We start from the raw sequence: 19,611 nt of genomic DNA, 5'->3' as shown, positions 1-19,611 counted from the left end.
GTCTATTTTTATACTTTTTGCATTGTGTACAGTTTGGAACCTACCCACATGCAAAATTTCAAGTGTGTGGCATGTTGGGAAGTATGCTAAACATTTCGAACAGACACGTATCCACACGTTTCCCTTTTATATATATAGATAAATCGGCATTTTGCGACCCCCAGTGCCATCGTGTGGGAAATTATTACATTTCAGGGACTCTATGAGAGGACAACATAAGTAACGGCAAAGCAGTTACAAACCACTCGCAGAATTGTGCGAAGTGGCGTATACAGTACACGACTTCCCTGAAGGCATCACCTTCAGCGAGCGCAATGCCGATCACACGCGTCGAATAAAAAGCAAGGGACAAGTCCTTACTAACAACTCCTATCATTTTTCATTGCTGGAGGGGTTGCGACCCCTACCTGAAATCCTGGCTCCGCCTCTGAGTGTGTGACAGTGTCAAGTTTGTATTTGCAGTAAAGTCTATTAATGCTATTGAGCAGGGAGGTTATATCAAAACAGTAGTTTATTTTAGTTTTCCTCTGGAAGTCTTTATAAGAATGGAGTCAGGAAGTTATCACAGCACACGTGCAGCTGACGTCGGAACTGTTCATCCCTCCATTCAAGGACATCTGTGTCTGGCTTCACACCTCTAAGTTGTGATTGAACATTAATTTATGCATATCTGCATAACACAAATAGTAATTTTTTTCAACACCCTTTGCTATGTCAGCTGAATTTAGCTTTCATAAATATTCCTTTTGAAGCCAGACAGCCTAAATTGTGTGCTCGGAGTTTTGGGTTAACATTCATTTTGAAGATACGAGCGCTTCCAGGCATGTTTATGACCATTTGCCCTCTCATTGTGTGCCATAACAGCTCGCGTGATGAATTTGGGACACGTTTTTGCCTATATCATAAAATATGAATAACTATAGATGTGTAAGTCACGTGTGACTATATATATATGCATTCCTCTATGCCTCGATACTGATGTGTAGATGGTGTGGATATTCTTTTTTTCTGTCTGCAGCTGTCGCTTCCTCTGCAAAATTGGTCTGATGGAGCAAAGATACTCGGCGCGACTCGGTGCAAAAAGGCAACAATGTGACCGGTGTGCATACAGCACGGATCGTCCTGAACATTTTACACAGCACCAGAGAACTCACACAGGAGAGAAACCCTTCAAGTGCAGTGTGTGTGGAAAGGCGTTTGCACGTTCATATACTCTTGTAGAACACCAGAGAACACACACGGGAGAGAAACCCTTCAAGTGCAGTGTGTGTGAGAAGGCGTTTGTACAGTCATCTGCTCTTGTAGAACACCAGAGAACACACACGGGAGAGAAACCCTTCAAGTGCAGTGTGTGTGGAAAGGCATTTGCACGTTCATCAACTCTTAAAAAACACCAGAGAACACACACGGGAGAGAAACCCTTCAAGTGCAGTGTGTGTGGGAAGGCGTTTGCACAGTCATCTGTTCTTGTAGAACACCAGAGAACACACACGGGAGAGAAACCCTTCAAGTGCAGTGTGTGTGGGAAGGCGTTTGCATGTTCATCGACTCTTAAAAAACACCAGAGAACACACACGGGAGAGAAACCCTTCAAGTGCAGTGTGTGTGGGAAGGCGTTTGCACAGTCATCTGTTCTTGTAGAACACCAGAGAACACACACGGGAGAGAACCCCTTCAAGTGCAGTGTGTGTGGGAAGGGGTTTGCACAGTCACCACATCTTCAAAGACACCAGAGGACACACACGGGAGAGAAACCCTTCAGGTGCAGTGTATGTGGGAAGACGTTTTCAGTTTCATCTAATCTTGTACAACACCAGAGAACACACACGGGAGAGAAACCCTTCAAGTGCAGTGTGTGTGGGAAGGCGTTTGCACATTCAATTACTCTTGTAGAACACCAGAGAACACACACGGGAGAGAAACCCTTCAGGTGCAGTGTGTGTGGGAAGGCGTTTAAACATTCATCTGCTTTTGTAGTACACCAGAGAACACACACGGGAGAGAAACCCTTCAGGTGCATTCTGTGCGGGAAGGCGTTTGCACGTTCATCAATTCTTCATGTACACCAGAGAACACACACAGGAGAGAAACCCTTCAGGTGCACTCTGTGCGGGACGGCGTTTGCACGTAAACAAATTCTTCAAAAACACCAGAGAACACACAAGCATCAGAATATCCACAAGGAGTGGAGTCTGAAATCAGCTTGTGAAAGTCAAAGTGCCGCAATTAGCCCATCCCTCATGAAACAAGAACCGGAAGAAAATCCCAGCTTGGACACTTTTAAAGGTATCGAGGTGAATATGAGGAGGTGAAATATGAGGAGGTGAAATGTGAAGAAGTGATGGTGAAGAGTGAAGAAGTGAAGGTAAAATGTGAAGATGAAGATTCAACTCCAAAATCGGACCTTCACATTGATGGAGGCAACGTGAAGCAGGAGGAGAATTCTCACTGTGAGGCAGAGCGAGGCAACTCCCAGCAGTTTGTGGAAGTGGAGGTGTGGGTGGACTTCCTCTGAGACAATACAAAGTCAAATGGAGACCCGGTAGATGTGTAAGCTTGAGACGATTGTTCTCCAATAGATGCACCTTTGTCACAGACATTTAATGACCAGAAAGAAGTTGAACCCTCAATTCCTAGGTTCAACTTGCAGGGTAAGAGCGGCCAGTGTTTGTGGACATGTGGGTTGGGTAGATCTCTAACCAGGAGCGAGAACCAATACACTCCCAAGCATTCACTATGTTCTAATAATTCCATTTATATGGTGCTTAATCGCCCGGCAATTCAGAGTTTTGTACCGTATCGTCTCAAACACTCGAAGAGCATCCCCAGGTAGCAGCTGCCCCTGTGTGGCATAAGGTGGTGGCCCTGCACCGGCCTGCATGTGGACAAGATCCTGTTTGGAATTTGCTCAATTTTGACCCAGACGCCAGCATGCAATGGCCTACTCGTTTTGAATGGCGCAATAGTATGTTGTACATAAACTGTTAAGCAGACGGTGCATATTGTTTTTTTAAATAGCTTCTTGTTAATACGATGTAACCTGTTGCAGTATATTTCAGTGCAGTAATTCAATTTTGTTAAAATGACTCCATAATTTAGAATGAATACTTGAATGATTGATTGCGTACATGTAACATTTTGTCTATAAGGGTCAAATATTGAATAAGTGATGTTAGGACAAAGAGTGTTTTGGAATAACCTGTAATGATAACTCGGGTGAGACCCGTTCTTCTGATACAAGTCAAAGGGTATTTTTGTGTTTTTAGGAAGCGTCTGCCTCTGGAGCAACTCATTGTCTTTGAAATAGGGAGCACACACCTACGTGACTTTACCGAAAAAACCTAAGATTATGAATCCTTGCAGTCACGGAAGCTTCAAATCTAGAAGAAAATGCCACTCAAAAGTTACACGTAGAGGAACATTCTCTACAACACGAATTATAATTGTGTCTTACGTGTTGACGTAGATTTTGTCTAACTAGGACGAGAAATGCCCCTTGCTGATTAACGTCTAGATGTTCGTAACTATCGGTTGAAGCAAGCCCGGCTGCTCTTGAGACGCTGTGCACCAATAAGGCTCCACAGGTGGCTTGCATTGAATCAATGATGCACTCCCAGAAGACTGTGCTAGTTATAGTTTGTGTAAAACATTCCTTTGTTTCGTGGAGAGATCGATAAATGAAAGATGTCGTGTCTGCTGGTCTGCTTCATAGCTAGGAGGTAATTTTAAGAGCACATTTGAAATGCATTTTTGGTACAGATTTGTATTAGGTTACAAGGCAGAGCGCATCTAGTAGATACATTCTCCACACAACACTCATTCGAAATTTGCATGACGTCTTATATGTTGGCGAACTAGGACAAAAAATGGTCCTTGCCGATTAACGTCTGGATGTTCACAACCATGGGTTGAAGCAAGCCTGACCGCCTACAGCCCCCTCACAACCATTTACGGCCTTGGGCCAGGAAAGTCACGAAAAAAATTGCGCACGAACGACGCATCCACGCAAACTCCCGATGCTCCGTTTTGAATTAGATAATTTTATTTCTTCATTAAAGCTTATATAATTTTACATCTGGAAGCCTTCATTGAAAACATTTTGCGTGAATTTTCTCTAGTCGTTAAGTAGATGGCCTTACCGGGGTTCAGTTCGCGTGAATTTTCTCTAGTCGTTAAGTAGATGGCCTTACCGGGGTTCGGTTCGATGCGGACTTTCACCTGGTTGGGATTGCAGGGTGGAGATGAGGCGACATAGAGCTGACCGTGCCAGAAAACCGCCGTCTCCAGATCGATTCCAACGTGAGCTAACGTCTGTCCCTGCGCCTCCGTCATTCATGCAGGGGGCGCGTAGGTTTGCAGCGCCCCCTGCATGAAAACGATGGAAAGTGCAGCGTTCATCACAGATAGATGAAGTGCGCTGATATAAGAGTATGAGCGGGAAGTACCCGGCGTTGCCTGGGCGAAAAAGACACACACACACATGGGCTTAGACACATGCACAGACATTCGCTTCAGATACACATTGAGTTACACACGCAAATCGACATACACACATACAGCGACTCAAACACGTAGACTCTCACACACACATGGACCTAAGCACACATGGATTTACACACATCGACTAAGAGACACACACATGGACGTACACACAACATGGACCCACGCACACACATGGACTCGCATACATATGTAATATATAAAATCGTGAATCTGTCTGTCTGTCTGTGTGTCTGTGTGTCTCCGGACCATACGCACTTTCATTGGACGCCGGTTGCCCCTGCCAACGGCTAGCGACGCCTTCGCCGCTTTCATTGGACCTGGCAACGGCTAGCGACGCCTTCGCCAAGGGCTGCAGTTTCATTGGACGGCGGTTGCCCCTGCCAACGGCTAGCCACGCCTTCGCCACTTTCATAGGCTCCGTAATTAATTAAATAATAGCCATTACTCAGTATTGTTCGAGCGCTAGGGGGGGGGGGGGACCGGCACCCGTACCCAGCGTCAGCCGGGTGGGAAATTCAGGCGAGGCGGGAGGCTCTGCACGGTGCTAGGCCTCGACACCCACCACGCGAATCTAAGGTAAATTCATAAAAGTTTCACGTCCTCTACAGAGTCGTGAGGGAGGGAGAGTGGCGAGGGAGGGAGAGTGGCGAGGGAGGGACTCAGCCTCAAAACGAGTAACTGGTGTGGCGTTTTCACATCGGCACTGGGGAGACAAAGGCGGCCGGGCGTGGTGGATCCAAGTCCCGGGCGAAGCCGGGTCATGTCTATGTGTGTATGTGTTTATGTGTATGTCTGTGTGTCTCTATGTATGTGTGTATGTATGTGTGTGTGTTTGTGTGTTTATGTGTGTGTATGTATGTCGGTTTTTTTATGTGTTTATGTGTATGTCTGCTTGTCTGTATGTATGTGTGTATGTACGTGTGTGTATGTGTTTGTGTGTATGTATGTGTGTTTGTATCTATGTGTGTGTATGTTTTTCTGTGTATGTATGTGTGTGTATGTATGTGTGTTATGTGTCTGTCTGTGTGTCTGCATGTATGTGTGTGTGTATTGTGTATGTGTTTGTGTGTATGTATGTTTGTGTGTATGTGTATGTCTCTGTGTATGTATGTGTGTGTATGTGTGTGTATGTGTTTGTGTGTATGTGTGTGCATGTATGTGTGTGTATGTCTTTGTATGTGTTTGTGTGTTTACGCTCGCATTACACAAATGTGTTGCAGCTCTAAGGCGTTCCTCGCGCAGCATTTACGCTTTATTCTTTCAGTCGTTTACTGCCGTACGCACCCTCACAGTCGTGTGTGTCTGCAGCAAGCGCGTGTATGTGTACCTATGGACGCGCGCGCGTGTGTTGTGTAGGGGGAACGGTAGTGTAGTGGTTAGCGTGCTGTCTGTGTGTGTGTGTCTGTGTGTGTGTGTCTGTGTGTGTGTCTGTGTGTGTGCGTGTGTGGTGTGTGGGGAGCGGTAGTGTAGTGGTTAGCGTGCTGTCTGTGTGTGTGTGTGTCTGTCTGTGTGTGTCTGCGTGTGTCTGTGTGTGTGTCTGTGCGTGTGTGGTGTGTGAGGAGCGGTGGGTGTAGTGGTTAACGCTACGCTGCGCTACAAAGCCGGCGAACCGAGTTCGATTCCCGCTCACGGCCACCACCGGTGACGATTATTTGAACCTCCCCTAGGTCGACTCAGCCTCAAACGATTAACTGGTGTGGCGTATTAACATCGCCACTGGGGAGACAAAGGCGGCCGGGCGTGAGTGGTGAGGGAGGGAGAATGGTGAGGGAGGGAAAGTGGTGAGGGAGGGAGAGTGGTGAGGGAGGCAGAGTGGTGAGGGAGGGACTCTGCCTCAAAACGAGTAACTGGTGTGGCGTATTAACATCGCCACTGGGGAGACAAAGGCGGCCGGGCGTGGTGGATCCAAGTCCCGGGCGAAGCCGGGTAGTACAGCTAGTATGTAATAAACGACTCTGTCAGGCTTTCTTGATCTCTGTTGTCGTTTATTTAGGTTCTTCGTATCGCACCCCGCTGGTCCTCGCCCGGACCCACACCGCCTCCGCCGCGCGCCCCGCGACGCTCCGTGTGGCCCGCACTCGCTGGTGGCCGCTCCGCTCTCTCCGTGTGCCCCGCACACGCCGCCAGCCACACCGCTCGCTCCGTGTTCCCCGCACACTCTGCTAGTCACTCACTAGCCACGTGTGCCCCGCACACTCTGCTAGCCCCTCACACTCTGCTAGCCCTGTCTACCCCACGCACACCGCTGGCCGACGGTGTGCGTAGGTCTTCGACCACGTGGCAGATGGCGCTGCTCCACCACGTGGCAGATGGCACCATCTCCCGCACTGCCCAGCGTGGCTTCCCCTATTCTCGCTCCGTTTCAACTTCCCGATCTCTTCCGGCTCTCTCCCTATATCCTTCCCATCACGTGACCCTGACTCCTCCTTCCCGTACTGACCTCGTCTCCCATTGGAGCCGAGGTGAGCAGTGGCTCCTCCCACACGCTCCGTGTGATTGGCGCGGAGGCCAGCAACCAGCCCCGTTTATGCTCGCATTACACATATGTTGAAGTGCAAATGACGACACGGAGGCAGGTCTTCAGTTAAGGGCTTGCGCCAGTTATTTATTAAGGGTTTTTGGATAACTTCCCCAGGGGTAAGTGTCCTTCACTAGGTTTCTTCACACGAACCTTCACTTTGTCTGTTCCTAGCTCGGCTAGCGCCAAGGCTCTCTCCCTCGAGTCAGATCGGGGGTTCAGCCAACACCGACCGACCGAGAAAGAGCAGCACCTTCTATCACTACGGCCGGCTTGTCTCCAGACTCCCTGAGCTCTACCCCTGGCTGGCTCTTCAACCGCTCTCTTTCCCAGGCTCCTACAGTAACCCCGCGTTCGTTACGTGGTCCCCCTTAAGTACCGAGAGGAGACGTGGCGTCATCACCTCGCCCAGCGTGCATGACGTCATCGCACTGAACAACGAGCATGAGGTCACATCCCTATATTACTCCTCCACACAGAGACTCGCACACATTGGCCTCCACACATACGGACTCGCACAGACATGGACTTTAGATACACACACATGGTGTTATACCCACATATCGACTCACAAACACATTGACTTACACAAATATGAACTAACAAAGATCAAAGATCCCCCATATAGCCTTAACAGACTGTAGGGGCAAGTGCTGTTAGCGAGCACCTATGGACTAACACACACATGGACTAACACACATACACATCGACGTACATACATCAACTGACACACATAGACACACACAGTGACTTACATGAAGCCATGCACACACATGGACTAACACACACACATGGACTAATATGCACACTTGGACTTACACACACATCGACGTACACACACAAACATCTGGCATTGCCTGGGCAAAAAGACACAGATACTCCGACTTACACACACACACACACATGGACCTAAACACACACACATATGGACTCAAATACACACATCGACTCACACACACATCGACTTACACAGCAATCCCCGATGATGCCACAGATAGAGCAATTATCTCTCTCTGGCGAGCCTTAGCGAGGAGCAGTTTCTAAACAAAGGTCTTCCCAGTACTGGCAGGTGCATCAAGGATAAAAATGACTCGATTTGTAGTCTCAATGTCTTCCAAGATTTCCGTGTAGGCTTCTATTTGTGCATCCATCAGCTTTGGTTAATTTTCCCAAAGAAATGTAAGATTCTGTCAAGCATAATAGCATATTTCACTAGGATCTCTTGAGCAAGGGCATGCAGGTTGTCCCTGTAGGGTGTTGGTAGTCCCATAGACGTGAAGTATTTTCCAGCAATGGAGTGCAGTTTGTCGTGAAGGAGGATGAGGGCCTGTTTGAAGATAACATCAGAAAAGTTGACGTCCAGGTTTGTATTTTGTTATTGAGCTCCGTGGAGGATGTCCTCACTCATGCCCTCTTTGTATTTTTGCCAGAGTCCCATGGGGTTAGATGGGCTGCAAACTTGAAGATTCATGCAGAAGAGCAATGTCAGTTGGAAAGGGGACTGACCAACAGAAGCTTCTGTCATAGCTTTATGAATAAGGTGATCATGCACAAGAATTGTACGAAGATTGCAATGCTTCTCTGTAGGTTTGACAGACAACTCGTTCCACTTTTTATAGGTCTTGGAAAGATTTGTGCCCTTTGGCAACATGGAGAAGCATTGGGAGAAAGTAGCACTGCTGATTGTTGGGATGAACTGTGCAGACTCGTCCTAAGGCATCCGATTCACCGTCGGCAGCACTTCGCTTCCATTTTTTTTGCAGTCCATGTATAGTAGGAGGGAACTTAATGGTAGAGCAGGTTGGCAGCAAATGGGTCACTTGGGCACAAAACCAAGAACGCCATCAGGGTGGTATCTTGTGGAGCCAGGGCCTGTTGTTTGGCATTTCTTTTGGTGACGTAGATGCGTTGACCATTTTGGAGGTGAAGTGCCAAATGGACGACTGTGGAGGGACAGCCATGGATGGGGAAGCCAAGAATTCAGCAAATGGCCTCATTGTTGATGTATCTTGCTTGGAAAAAAAGTTTTCGGTCATGCACACTTTGCCCATCTGTTTTGTAAGGCAAAGACAGCCATGTCACAGCCTTTTTACTAAAAAATTCATGGTGAAATTTCCCACTTTTTTACGTAATATATAGGATACTAAGGCTAAGCACACTGGAGGATTGCACTTTTGTTGAAAACTGACGCTGTAAAAATTTGGCCATTATTGGCCAAAAACGGCATAAGTTAGTTTGCCGATTTTCTATATTTGGACGTGAACATTTCATCATAAAATGTACCACTTTTAATCTAATACATGGCATACTAAGGGTAAATACAATTGATGAATGAACTTTTTGTTTAAAAATAAAGCTTTGAAAATTTGGATTATTTTGGTTAAAACTGGCATAAGTAATAATGCCGATTTCCTGTTTGGGACGTGAACATTTCATCGTGAAATTTTCCACTTTTAATCTAATACATAGCATACTAAGTCTAAATACAATGGAGCAATTAACTTTTGTCGACAAATAAAGCTGTGAAAGTTTGGCCAATTTTGGCCAAGAACGGCATAGGTTAAGTATGCCGATTTGATTTTTTACTTCAAAATGTCATGCATGAAATTCCCCACTTTTTAACGTAATATTACTCGGGCTAAACACAACCAAGGAATGCACTTTTCGTTGAAAAATAAAGCTAGGAAAATTGGATACATTTTTTCAAAAAACGGCCTAGGTTAGTATGGCGATTTTATTTTTATGGACGTGAAAATGTCATCGTGAAATTTCGCCAGCGGTGTGCTGGAGAGCCAAGCAACGACATGTACAAAGTGCTGCTCATAGCGAGCAGCACCGATGGAGGTCGTCACGGCACACGAGGGGGTGGGTGGCCAGCACCACGCCCGGCCGCCTTTGTCTCCCTAGTGGCGATGTTTACACACCAAACCGGGTACTCGTTTGAGGCTGAGTCGAAACTCTCGCTCCCTTTATGTCAACAAACTTAAACTCTGACCCCGCTCTCTGACGTCACCGCTCAGCGTGACCTCATCGGCGTCAAACGCCAGGGGGAGGTGTTCCTCGCTAGTGACGTCATGTCACCCACCCTTGACCACCGCGCTCTTGAGCGTGACGTCACCGCTCGGCCGCTGCCGATATCTTTCCCAGTGCAAATCCTTATTTGGGCAAAGCCACGCCCGGTAACTGGCGGCTCATTAACATAATGTGTCGTGAAAGCCGTCGCGAGTTGAGAGCCGCTCATTGTGGGAGGGGAGTGTCATCGTACCCCGCAAGTGACGTCATGTCGCCTGCTGCCGCGTGACGTCGCGAGGGACCAGGAAGTTGCCGCTCCGCCCGTGAACTGAAATCCGAGGTGAGAAATCCTCATCGCTGTTGTGGTGGTTGTTGTGGTTGTTGTGGATGTGGTGGTGGTTGTGGATGTGGTGGTGGTTGTGGATGTGGTGGTGGTTGTTGTGGTGGTTGTTGTTGTTTATTGAGGTAGAGCCTCACTCTATCTCTCGTAGGGATGTTAATTGAGTAGCAGCGAGCATGGAAGCGATGTCCAGGTTGGAACTTATCAACTTGGGGCCTTGCCTCCTGCCCTCGCCTGATCGCGTTTGCTTCAATTATCTCGCTTAAGTTGAATTTGTCTTGACCTGGCTCGCCACTTTGTAACTTTGTTTTATTTTAAATATTAACACAGTTTTTATTTTTACCAGGCCAAGCCCGCTTGAGCTGCTATACCGCTCTTGTTTTCAGAAGCGACCTGCCCACGACAACAACAAGGTGAGGCTCGTCAACAGCGTGGTGGTGTTCACTCTGGACGCGTGGTGGTGTTCACTCTAGACACGTGGTGGTGTTCACTCTGGACGCGTGGTGGTGTTCACTCTATACACGTGGCGGTGTTCACTCTAGACACGTGGTGGTGTTCACTCTAGACACGTGGTGGTGTTCACTCTAGACGCGTGGCGGTGTTCACTTTAGACGCGTGGCGGTGTTCACTCTAGACGCGTGGCGGTGTTCACTCTAGACGCGTGGCGGTGTTCACTCTAGACGCGTGGCGGTGTTCACTCTAGACGCGTGGCGGTGTTCACTATAGACGCGTGGCGGTGTTCACTCTAGACGCGTGGCGGTGTTCACTCTAGACGCGTGGCGGTGTTCACTCTAGACGCGTGGTGGTGTTCACTCTAGACACGTGGTGGTGTTCACTCTAAACACGTGGTGGTGTTCACTCTAGACACGTGGTGGTGTTCACTCTAGACACGTGGTGGTGTTCACTCTAGACGCGTGGCGGTGTTCACTTTAGACGCGTGGCGGTGTTCACTCTAGACGCGTGGCGGTGTTCACTCTAGACGCGTGGCGGTGTTCACTCTAGACGCGTGGCGGTGTTCACTCTGGACGCGTGGCGGTGTTCACTCTGGACGCGTGGTGGTGTTCACTCTAGATGCGTGGTGGTGTTCGCTCTAGACGCGTGGCGGTGTTCACTCTCTGCATGTGGAGTGGGGACAACCGGGAGATCCGGAGGGAAATCCACACGACCACGGGGAGAGAGAGAGAGAGACACGTAAGCTCCAAATATACAGCAGGCGTCAGGGTTGGGATCGAACCCACGACTTCCTATATGCCAGGACAGGTAGTTAACATCTCACCACAGAGAGAGAGACATGCAGCCTCGGCTGTGTTGGTTGATCCTCAATGAATTACTTGGTGGAGTGAGGAAGCATTCATACTGAGCGGATGAAGGTAGCCAGGCATGGGTCTGGACACGCCACCACCTGTCAACCATGTCACTGAAAAACCCTGAAAATTTGATTCTTGTAAGAAAGAAAAAAGCTGAAAGAAATCAATTTAACTAAATCGGATGTTTTTCACTGAAGGAAATTTAATCTTAACCCACTTCGACGTAAGGTCGATTTTTGCAACTCGGGAAGGGAATGACGTGGCAAGCTGAAAATAGTCACGTTCACTTAGACATTCCAGACAGCATAAGTTGTGCAAATTTAATGATGCTAGAGCTCAGCGTTGGAGAGTTTTTGGTGCTTCACACAAACAAACAGATGTAATTTATGCTTCATATTTAAGATAGCAGTTGTACCTGTTCTTCACACGGATATGTATTGAAACTCCGAGAAGCCAATGGCTTCATCGGCCAGGAGCGAAGCGCCACCTAAAATCTCCCGGCACGCTGTTAACAGCTCTAGAAGTACGGCGCACGAAGGGCCATATGGTAGGGGTAAGCGTTGCAGAGCGCTTAACTCAGGTGTGTTGCGGGTTGACGCCACACACTCCATGGTCATTTCTCCCCCCCCCCCCTCCCAAAATACAAGTCTATTTTTTATAGTTTTTACATTGTGTACAGTATGGAACCTACCCACATGCCAAATTTCAAGTGTGTTGCATGTTGGGAAGTATGCTAAACATTTCGAACAGACACACGTATCCACACATTTCCCTTTATATATAGATAGACTAGCTTTACTACCCGGCTTCGCCCGTGACTTGGATTCTTGTCTTGGATTAAAACAGTGCCTACGTGGAGTGTTTGGGGGGGGGGGGGGGGTGACGTCAGCAAGCACACTGCGTAACGCTGCCGCATTGCGGGTGTGACATCACAGATGTGATGACAGATGTGATGTCACCGCTCACTTGCGTGCAAAATAAATGCATTACAGTGATCCCTCGTTTATCGCGGTTCATGGGGACCGGAACCCCTCGTGATAGGTGAAAATCCACGAAGTAGGATTGGCCCCCCTAGGAATTTCCGTATATGTGTGTGTGGGTACCAGAATGTTTAAAATATGTATATTTATACTTTATATATATATTTTACTTAAATCTATTTAATTATAAAACCTTAATATTATACATTCTCTCTCTCTCTCATACGATACGTATTATGGTGTTCTACACTCACCGGTTAATTTCGAACACAACACTAAGATACGCGAGACACAGTTGACAGCGTGAACGAGAGTGGCGAGATACAACAAGGGAAGAAGCTGGGAGAGGATGCGATGATGCGCAGCCAATCAGCTCACGGGATGCTGTACATCCACTCGTGCTCTCATTCGTCGCTCTCGCGCCGGGAACCAATCACGTGCCTTGTCTGAGTGCCCGTGGGTATGTACAAAGCCTCTGAGAGAGTTTCTCTCATTGTCTGGCATCCTGGGAAACCGTTTCTCGCGGGCATCACGATGAAACAACGCTGCTTTCCGGAATACGGCTGCCGATATGGCGGTATTTTTTAATTTAAAATTTTCGATGAATATTTTTGAAAAATCCGCGATGCACTGAGGCCGCGAAACTTGAACCGTGAAGTGGCAAGGGATTACTGTTTTGCGCCCCCGCCCCCTCCCCAAAATACAAAAGTCTATTTTTATACTTTTAGCATTGTGTACAGTCTGGAAGCTAACCACATGCCAAATTTCAAGTTTGTTGCATGTCGGGAAGTATGCTAAACATTTCGAACAGACATTCGCAAACTTCCCTTTTTTATATATAGATAAATCAGCATTTTGCGACCGCCACCGTGTGGCATATTATTATGTGCCAGGGACTCTTGAGAGGACAACAGTCCAAGTCCATAATTTGCAATAAGTAACAACAAAGCAGTTACAAGCGACTCGCAGAATTGTGCGCAGTTGCGTATACAGTACACGGCTTCCCTGAAGGCAAACACCTTCAGCGAGCGCGATGCCGATCACACGCGTCGAATAAAAAGCAAGGGACAAGTCCTTACTAATAACTCTTTACTCACAACGCCTTACTAACAACTATCATTACAGTGATACCTCGGTTCACGAACTTAATTCGTGAACTGACTCTGGTCGTGAACCGAATTGGTCGTGAACCGAGGCACATTTTCCCATAGGGTTCAATGTGAATCCGGTTAATTCGTTCTGACCTTTTTTTTTGGTTTTTGAAGCACAAAAATATGAAACAAATGACAATACACATTACTGTAGTACTGTACAGTATAGTAATGTATAGAGAGAGAACACTAACCTTGCTTGAGATGACTTCTGGCATGGTGAAAGGCTGTTGGGAGGCGGGTGGGAGACAGTAAGCACTCAAACGGGTGAACTGTACAATACAGTAAGTACAGTATTGTACAGTACAGTAGTACAGTACAGTACTGTATGTGCTAAAAAGCACACCAAAAATCAAAAAGTCACTGAAAGTGTCTTCAGAGTACTCACAGTACTTCTTTCTGTGTCTCTGCTTCTCTCCACGATCTTCCTACAGGAAGTCACGACCATGTGACAGCCTGGAATTAGCATAAAAATGGCCGCGGCTCCTGTTCGTGAACCGAAGCGGAGTTCGTTAACCGGAGCATATTTTTATGAAATTTTCTGTTCGTGAACCGAGTTGTTCGTGAACCGAAGCGTTCGTGAACCGAGGTATCACTGTATTTCTAGATTTGAAGCTTTCGTGACTGCAAGGATTCATACTCTTAGGTTTTTTCAGTAAAGTCACGTAGGTAAAAGATTAAGTAAAATAATAATAAATGAAAATAAATCAATTAAAATCACGATGCTTCGGAGGCAACACAAGCCTCCTTCATCAGGTGTCAAAAGGCACAGCAAAATAACTGTAGTGGGAGTTATTTGTAATGGGGCATTTAATATATAGGGTAAGAGGAGGGGGGAGGAGCCAAGGGGGACGGGTGCAGGATGGGGGGGGGGGGGTTGCAGTGTGGGTGGAGCCAGGAATGTGAAAATAGTAAAACGTTGTAGGAAGGTGAAAATAGTAAAACGGCGTCTAAATAGTCATTGGAGGGAGGACGAAGTGTAGGATGGGGGAGTGGGGGGTTTGGATGTGGGTGGAGCCAGGAAGGTGAAGGTGGAACTTAAAGACGGCGTCACGGATGGTGGAGGAGGGACGCAGAGCGGGGGGAGTGGCGATTTAAGTTTAACATGGTTAATCACATCTTTCCAATGATTGCTCAATTTGAATCCATCTTCTCGGGTGAAGTTATGTCTGTGTTTGTATATCTGTATGGCTTCATGGACAAATTTTTGGTGGTATCCAGCCGGCTTGCAGAGTACCTTCGTATCGGAGAAAACGATATCATGATCACCCACAGCATTGTAACAATGATTGGCAATGGCTGAAGAATTTGTTCTGCCATGTTTCAAATCTGATTTGTTTTCGTGAATTCGGTCCGAAATATGTCGTTTCGTCTCCCCAATATACAAGTCCCTGCAGGGACAACTCAATTTGTAAACACCGGGGTACTGTAAGTCCGGAATGACATCCTTTACGGATGGGATCAGATCCCGAATTTTATGTACTGTACTGAATCGGACTTGGATCTTATGTTTGTTTAGAATTTTGGAGATCTTTTTGGTCACGCCTGCTATGTATGGCAACGTGACAGTTTTGATCGGAGTTTCAAGTGGTTGTTTCTGTATGGTGGGAGAAACAGCTTGGCGGATAGTGCGGACAGAGTATCCGTTCATCTTGAGGGCCAAATGTACATGTTTCAGTTCACTGGCCAGGTGGTGTTGGTCAGAGATGCAATGAGCTCTCTGGTATAGTGTTTTGATGAGAGAATTCTTTTGAGCCGGATGGTGGTGGGAATCAGGTTTCAAGTAGGAATCTGTATGGGTGGCCTTCCTGTAAACACAATGTCCCAAGGATCCATCAGATCTCCTCTCAAACAGAACATCCAAGAATGGTAGTTTGCCATCTTTCTCCACTTCCATGGTGAATTTGATGGATGGGTGTCTGGAATTGATGTGGTCCAGAAAATGGTTCAATGCTGGGAGGCCATGTGGCCAAATGACGAAAGTGTCATCCACATATATCTTCCACAGGGAAGGACGCAGAGTGGACGTCTGGATAGCATCTGATTCAAACTTTTCCATGAACACATTGGCTATCACTGGTGACAAGGGGGAGCCCATGGGGGTACCCTCATTCTGTTTGTAGAAGGTGCCATTCCAGGTAAAGTAAGTGTTGGTGAGGCAATGCCTAACCAGCGCAGGTACATCCGAGTTCAGTCCATGTTGGACCAAGTCTTCGATTATTGTTAAGGTGTCAGGAACTGGGACTTTGGTAAACAGAGATACCACATCAAAACTGACGAGGATATCGTCAGGAGACAGTACCATGTCCTTGACCATAGAGACCAATTGGGTTGAGTTAAGTACTGCTGTCGAGGTCTTGCCAGTGAAGGGGAGCAGAGTATCTGATAGTAAACGGGCCAGTTTGTAGGTAGGAGAGTTGATTGTACACTATGGGTCGTAGTGGGGAGCCTTCTTTATAGATCTTGGGAAGACCATAGAATCTGGGAGGTCTTGCAGCTGAGGGTTTTAAAAAGGGACGTTTGGTTGGTTCGATTAGGGACGTCGAACTCGTGATGATCTTGTTGGTCTTTGTCGTTAGGCTGTTAGTAGGATCCTACTAACAGCCTAACGACAAAAACCAACAAGATCGAACCAACCAAACGTCTTTTACGAGGATTCATGTCTGCATTTACCACAATACTTGCAGTCAAATGCAAACAAAACACACTATGATAATATATGCATTGTCCTTGAAACTGATTGGTCCACACCAAGGGACGGCTTTTTTTGAGCCTTGACCCAATTGGTGCTCGACCAGAGGACGCCAATTGGTGCTCGACCAGAGGACGCCAAAAGGCGTACAGCTCACACATTATCATAGTGTGTTTTTGCGGTTGGGGGTTGTGAGGGGTCCTACGATCCCTCGCAAACACTCCCAATGGCCGGGGGGGCTACGGACGTACTGGCCTGCAACGGCAGACATGCAGACCTCGGTGAGGGACTCTGGGGTCACCCGCGTCCCTCACGGAGGTCCGCACCTCGGCTGAGAAACGTATATAAGGCAGACCTCTGGAGAGGTCCTGGCAGTTGAAGACGACCAGTTGAAGCAAGAAGACCTGCTAGAATAGGACCCTGGACCCCTAGCTTGTGAGGCCAGTAGTGGACCCTGGGTCTCCCATAGGATATTATAGCCAGAGGACCTGGAGCACAGCCGGGGCAGGCATGTTACGTAGGAGGCGTATAATATACCGAGTGGAAGTACTCGAGATAAACTGTACGAGGAGTTGATGTTTAGTAGTTAGGGCGCGTGTATATAATAAAGACGTGCCCCCAACAAAGTGTCTCCGGAGAAAACACGACACAGAAATGAATCCTCGTAAGGTTTCAGTTTTGTTGCCAGAAAAAAGGGGAAAACTCCTATTATTAACTCCTATCATTTTTCATTGCTGGAGGGTTTGCCCCCCTCCCTACCTTAAAATGCTGGCTCCGCCCCTGAGTGTGTGACAGTGTCAAGTTTGTATTTGCAGTAAAGTCTATTAATTCTATTGAGCACGGAGGTTATATCAAAACGGTAGTTTATTTTTGTTTTCCTCTGGAAGTCTTTGTAAGATTGGAGTCAGGAAGTTATCACAGCACACGTGCAGCTGAAGTCGGAACTTCATACCAGCATTCAAGGACATCTATGCCTGGCTTCACACCTCTAAGTTGCAATTGAACATTAATTTATGCATTTGTGCATAACACAAATAGTATTTTTTTCAACACCCTTTGCTATGTCAGCTGAATTTAGCTTTCATAAATAGTAATTTTGAAGCCAGACAGCCGAAATCGTATGCTCGGAGTTTTGGGTTAACATTCATTTTGAAGATACTAGGGCTTCCAGGCATGTTTATAACCATTTGCCCTCTCATTGTGTGCCATAACAGCCCGTGTGATGAATTTGGGACACTTTTTCACTATCATGAATATATGTATAAGTATAGACATGTAAGTCACGTGTGACTATATATATGCATTGATACTGATGTGTAGATGGTGTGGATATATTTTTCTGTCTGCAGCTGTCGCTTCCTCTGCAGAATTGGTCTGATGGAGCAAAGGCACTCGGCGCGGCTCGGTGCAAAAAGGCAACAATGCGACCTGCGTGCCAACAGCACAGATCGTACTGAACATTTGACACAGCACCAGAGAACTCACACAGCAGAGAAACCCGTCAAGTGCAGTGTGTGTGGGAAAACGTTTGCACAGTCATCTACGCTTGTAAAACACCAGAGAACACACACAGGAGAGAAACCCTTCAAGTGCAGTGTGTGTGGTAAGGCGTTTGCAAAGTCATCTACTCTTGTTATACACCAGAGAACACACACAGGAGAAAAACCCTTCAAGTGCAGTGTGTGTGGGAAGGCGTTTACACATTCATCTACTCTTGTAAAACACCAGAGAACACACACGGGAGAGAAACCCTTCAAGTGCGGTGTGTGTGGGAAGGCGTTTGCACTTTTAGCTACTCTTGTAGAACACCAGAGAACACACACGGGAGAGAAACCCTTCAAGTGCAGTGTGTGTGGGAAGGCGTTTGCACAGTCATCTGCTCTTTTAAAACACCAGAGAACCCACACGGGAGATAAACCCTTCAAGTGCAGTGTGTGTAGGAAGGGGTTTCAACAGTCATCTACTCTTGTAATACACCAGAGAACACACACAGCAGATAAACCCTTCAAGTGCAGTGTGTGTGGGAAGGCATTTGCAAAGTCATCTACTTTTGTTATACACCAGAGAACACACGGGGGAGAGAAACCCTTCAAGTGCAGAGTGTGTGAGAAGGCGTTTGCACGGTCATCTACTCGTGAAGCACACCAGACAACACACACGGGAGAGAAACCCTTCAAGTGCAGTGTGTGTGGGAATGCGTTTTCACGGTCATCTGTTCTTGTAATACACCAGAGAACCCACACGGGAGATAAACCCTTCAAGTGCGGTGTGTGTGGGAAGGCGTTTGCACATTCATCTACTCTTGTAGAACACCAGAGAACACACACAGGAGAGAACCCCTTCAAGTGCAGTGTGTGTGGGAAGGCGTTTGCAAAGTCATCTGCTCTTGTAATACACCAGAGAAAACACACGGGAGAAAAACCCTTCAAGTGTGGTGTGTGTGAGAAGGCGTTTGCACGGTCATCTACTCTTGTAGAACACCAGAGAATACACACGGCAGAGAAACCCTTCAAGTGCAGTGTGTTTGGGAAGACGTTTACACTTTCACCAAATCTTCAAAGACACCAGAGAACACACAAGCATCACAATATCCACAAGGAGTGGAGTCTGAAATCAGCTTGTGAAAGTCAAAGTGATGCAATGAGTCCATCCCTCGTGAAACAAGAACCGGAAGAAAATCCCAGCTTGGATACTTTGAAAGGTATCGAGGTGAAACGTGAAGATGTGAAGGTGAAATGTGAAGAAGTGATGGTGAAGAGCGAAAGAAGTGAAGGTAAAATGTGAAGATGAAGATTCAACTCCAAAATCGGACCTTCACATCGATGGAGGCAACGTGAAGCAGGAGGAGAATTCTCACTTTGAGGCAGAGCGAGGCAACTCCCAGCAGTTTGTGGAAGTGGAGGTGTGGGTTGACTTCCTCCGAGACAATAGACAGTCAAATGGAGACCCGGGAGATGTGTAAGCTTGAGACGATGTCGCTCCAATAGACGCACCTTTGTCACAGGCTTTTAATGACAAGAATGTTAAGTTGAACACTCGGTTCCTAGGTTCAACCTGCAGGGTAAGAGCGGCCAGTTATTGTGGACCTGTGTGTTGGGTACATTTCTA

At 47.1% G+C, this 19,611-nt stretch overlaps 1 protein-coding gene across 4 annotated transcripts; it reads left to right on the top strand.

Annotated features, from left to right (window-relative positions):
• The first annotated feature begins 881 nt into the window (after positions 1-881).
• Positions 882-19,384, top strand: LOC133361277 (zinc finger protein OZF-like). 4 transcript variants are annotated; one of them, XM_061580197.1, is made up of 3 exons: positions 10,326-10,373; positions 10,720-10,786; positions 17,853-19,384. In XM_061580197.1, exon 3 carries the CDS (start codon positions 17,881-17,883, stop codon positions 19,285-19,287), a length of 1,407 nt encoding a protein of 468 aa, XP_061436181.1. In that variant the 5' UTR covers positions 10,326-10,373; positions 10,720-10,786; positions 17,853-17,880; the 3' UTR covers positions 19,288-19,384. The 4 variants fall into 4 exon arrangements, with proteins under 4 accessions (XP_061436183.1, XP_061436184.1, XP_061436181.1 ...); XM_061580199.1 differs by lacking the exons at positions 10,326-10,373; positions 10,720-10,786 and adding an exon at positions 882-2,035 and having other exon boundaries at positions 17,946-19,384; XM_061580200.1 differs by lacking the exons at positions 10,326-10,373; positions 10,720-10,786 and adding an exon at positions 882-2,119 and having other exon boundaries at positions 17,946-19,384.
• The last annotated feature ends 227 nt before the right edge of the window (positions 19,385-19,611 follow it).

The sequence above is a fragment of the Lethenteron reissneri genome, chromosome 72, assembly GCF_015708825.2.
Source record: "Lethenteron reissneri isolate LAM-NWPU_2019-01 chromosome 72, ASM1570882v1, whole genome shotgun sequence".
In the NCBI taxonomy this organism is placed as follows: domain Eukaryota; kingdom Metazoa; phylum Chordata; class Hyperoartia; order Petromyzontiformes; family Petromyzontidae; genus Lethenteron; species Lethenteron reissneri.
Note: the sequence above shows the minus strand (reverse complement) of the source record. Positions and strands in the feature narration are given on the sequence as shown.

Coding starts and splice junctions, on each gene's coding strand:
- LOC133361277 (XM_061580200.1), top strand. CDS start 987: ATGGTGTGGATATTCTTTTTTTCTGTCTGCAGCTGTCGCTTCCTCTGC. Junction 2,120..17,945: donor TGCACTCTGTGCGGGACGGC/GTTTGCACGTAA, acceptor GCGTGCCAACAG/CACAGATCGTACTGAACATT.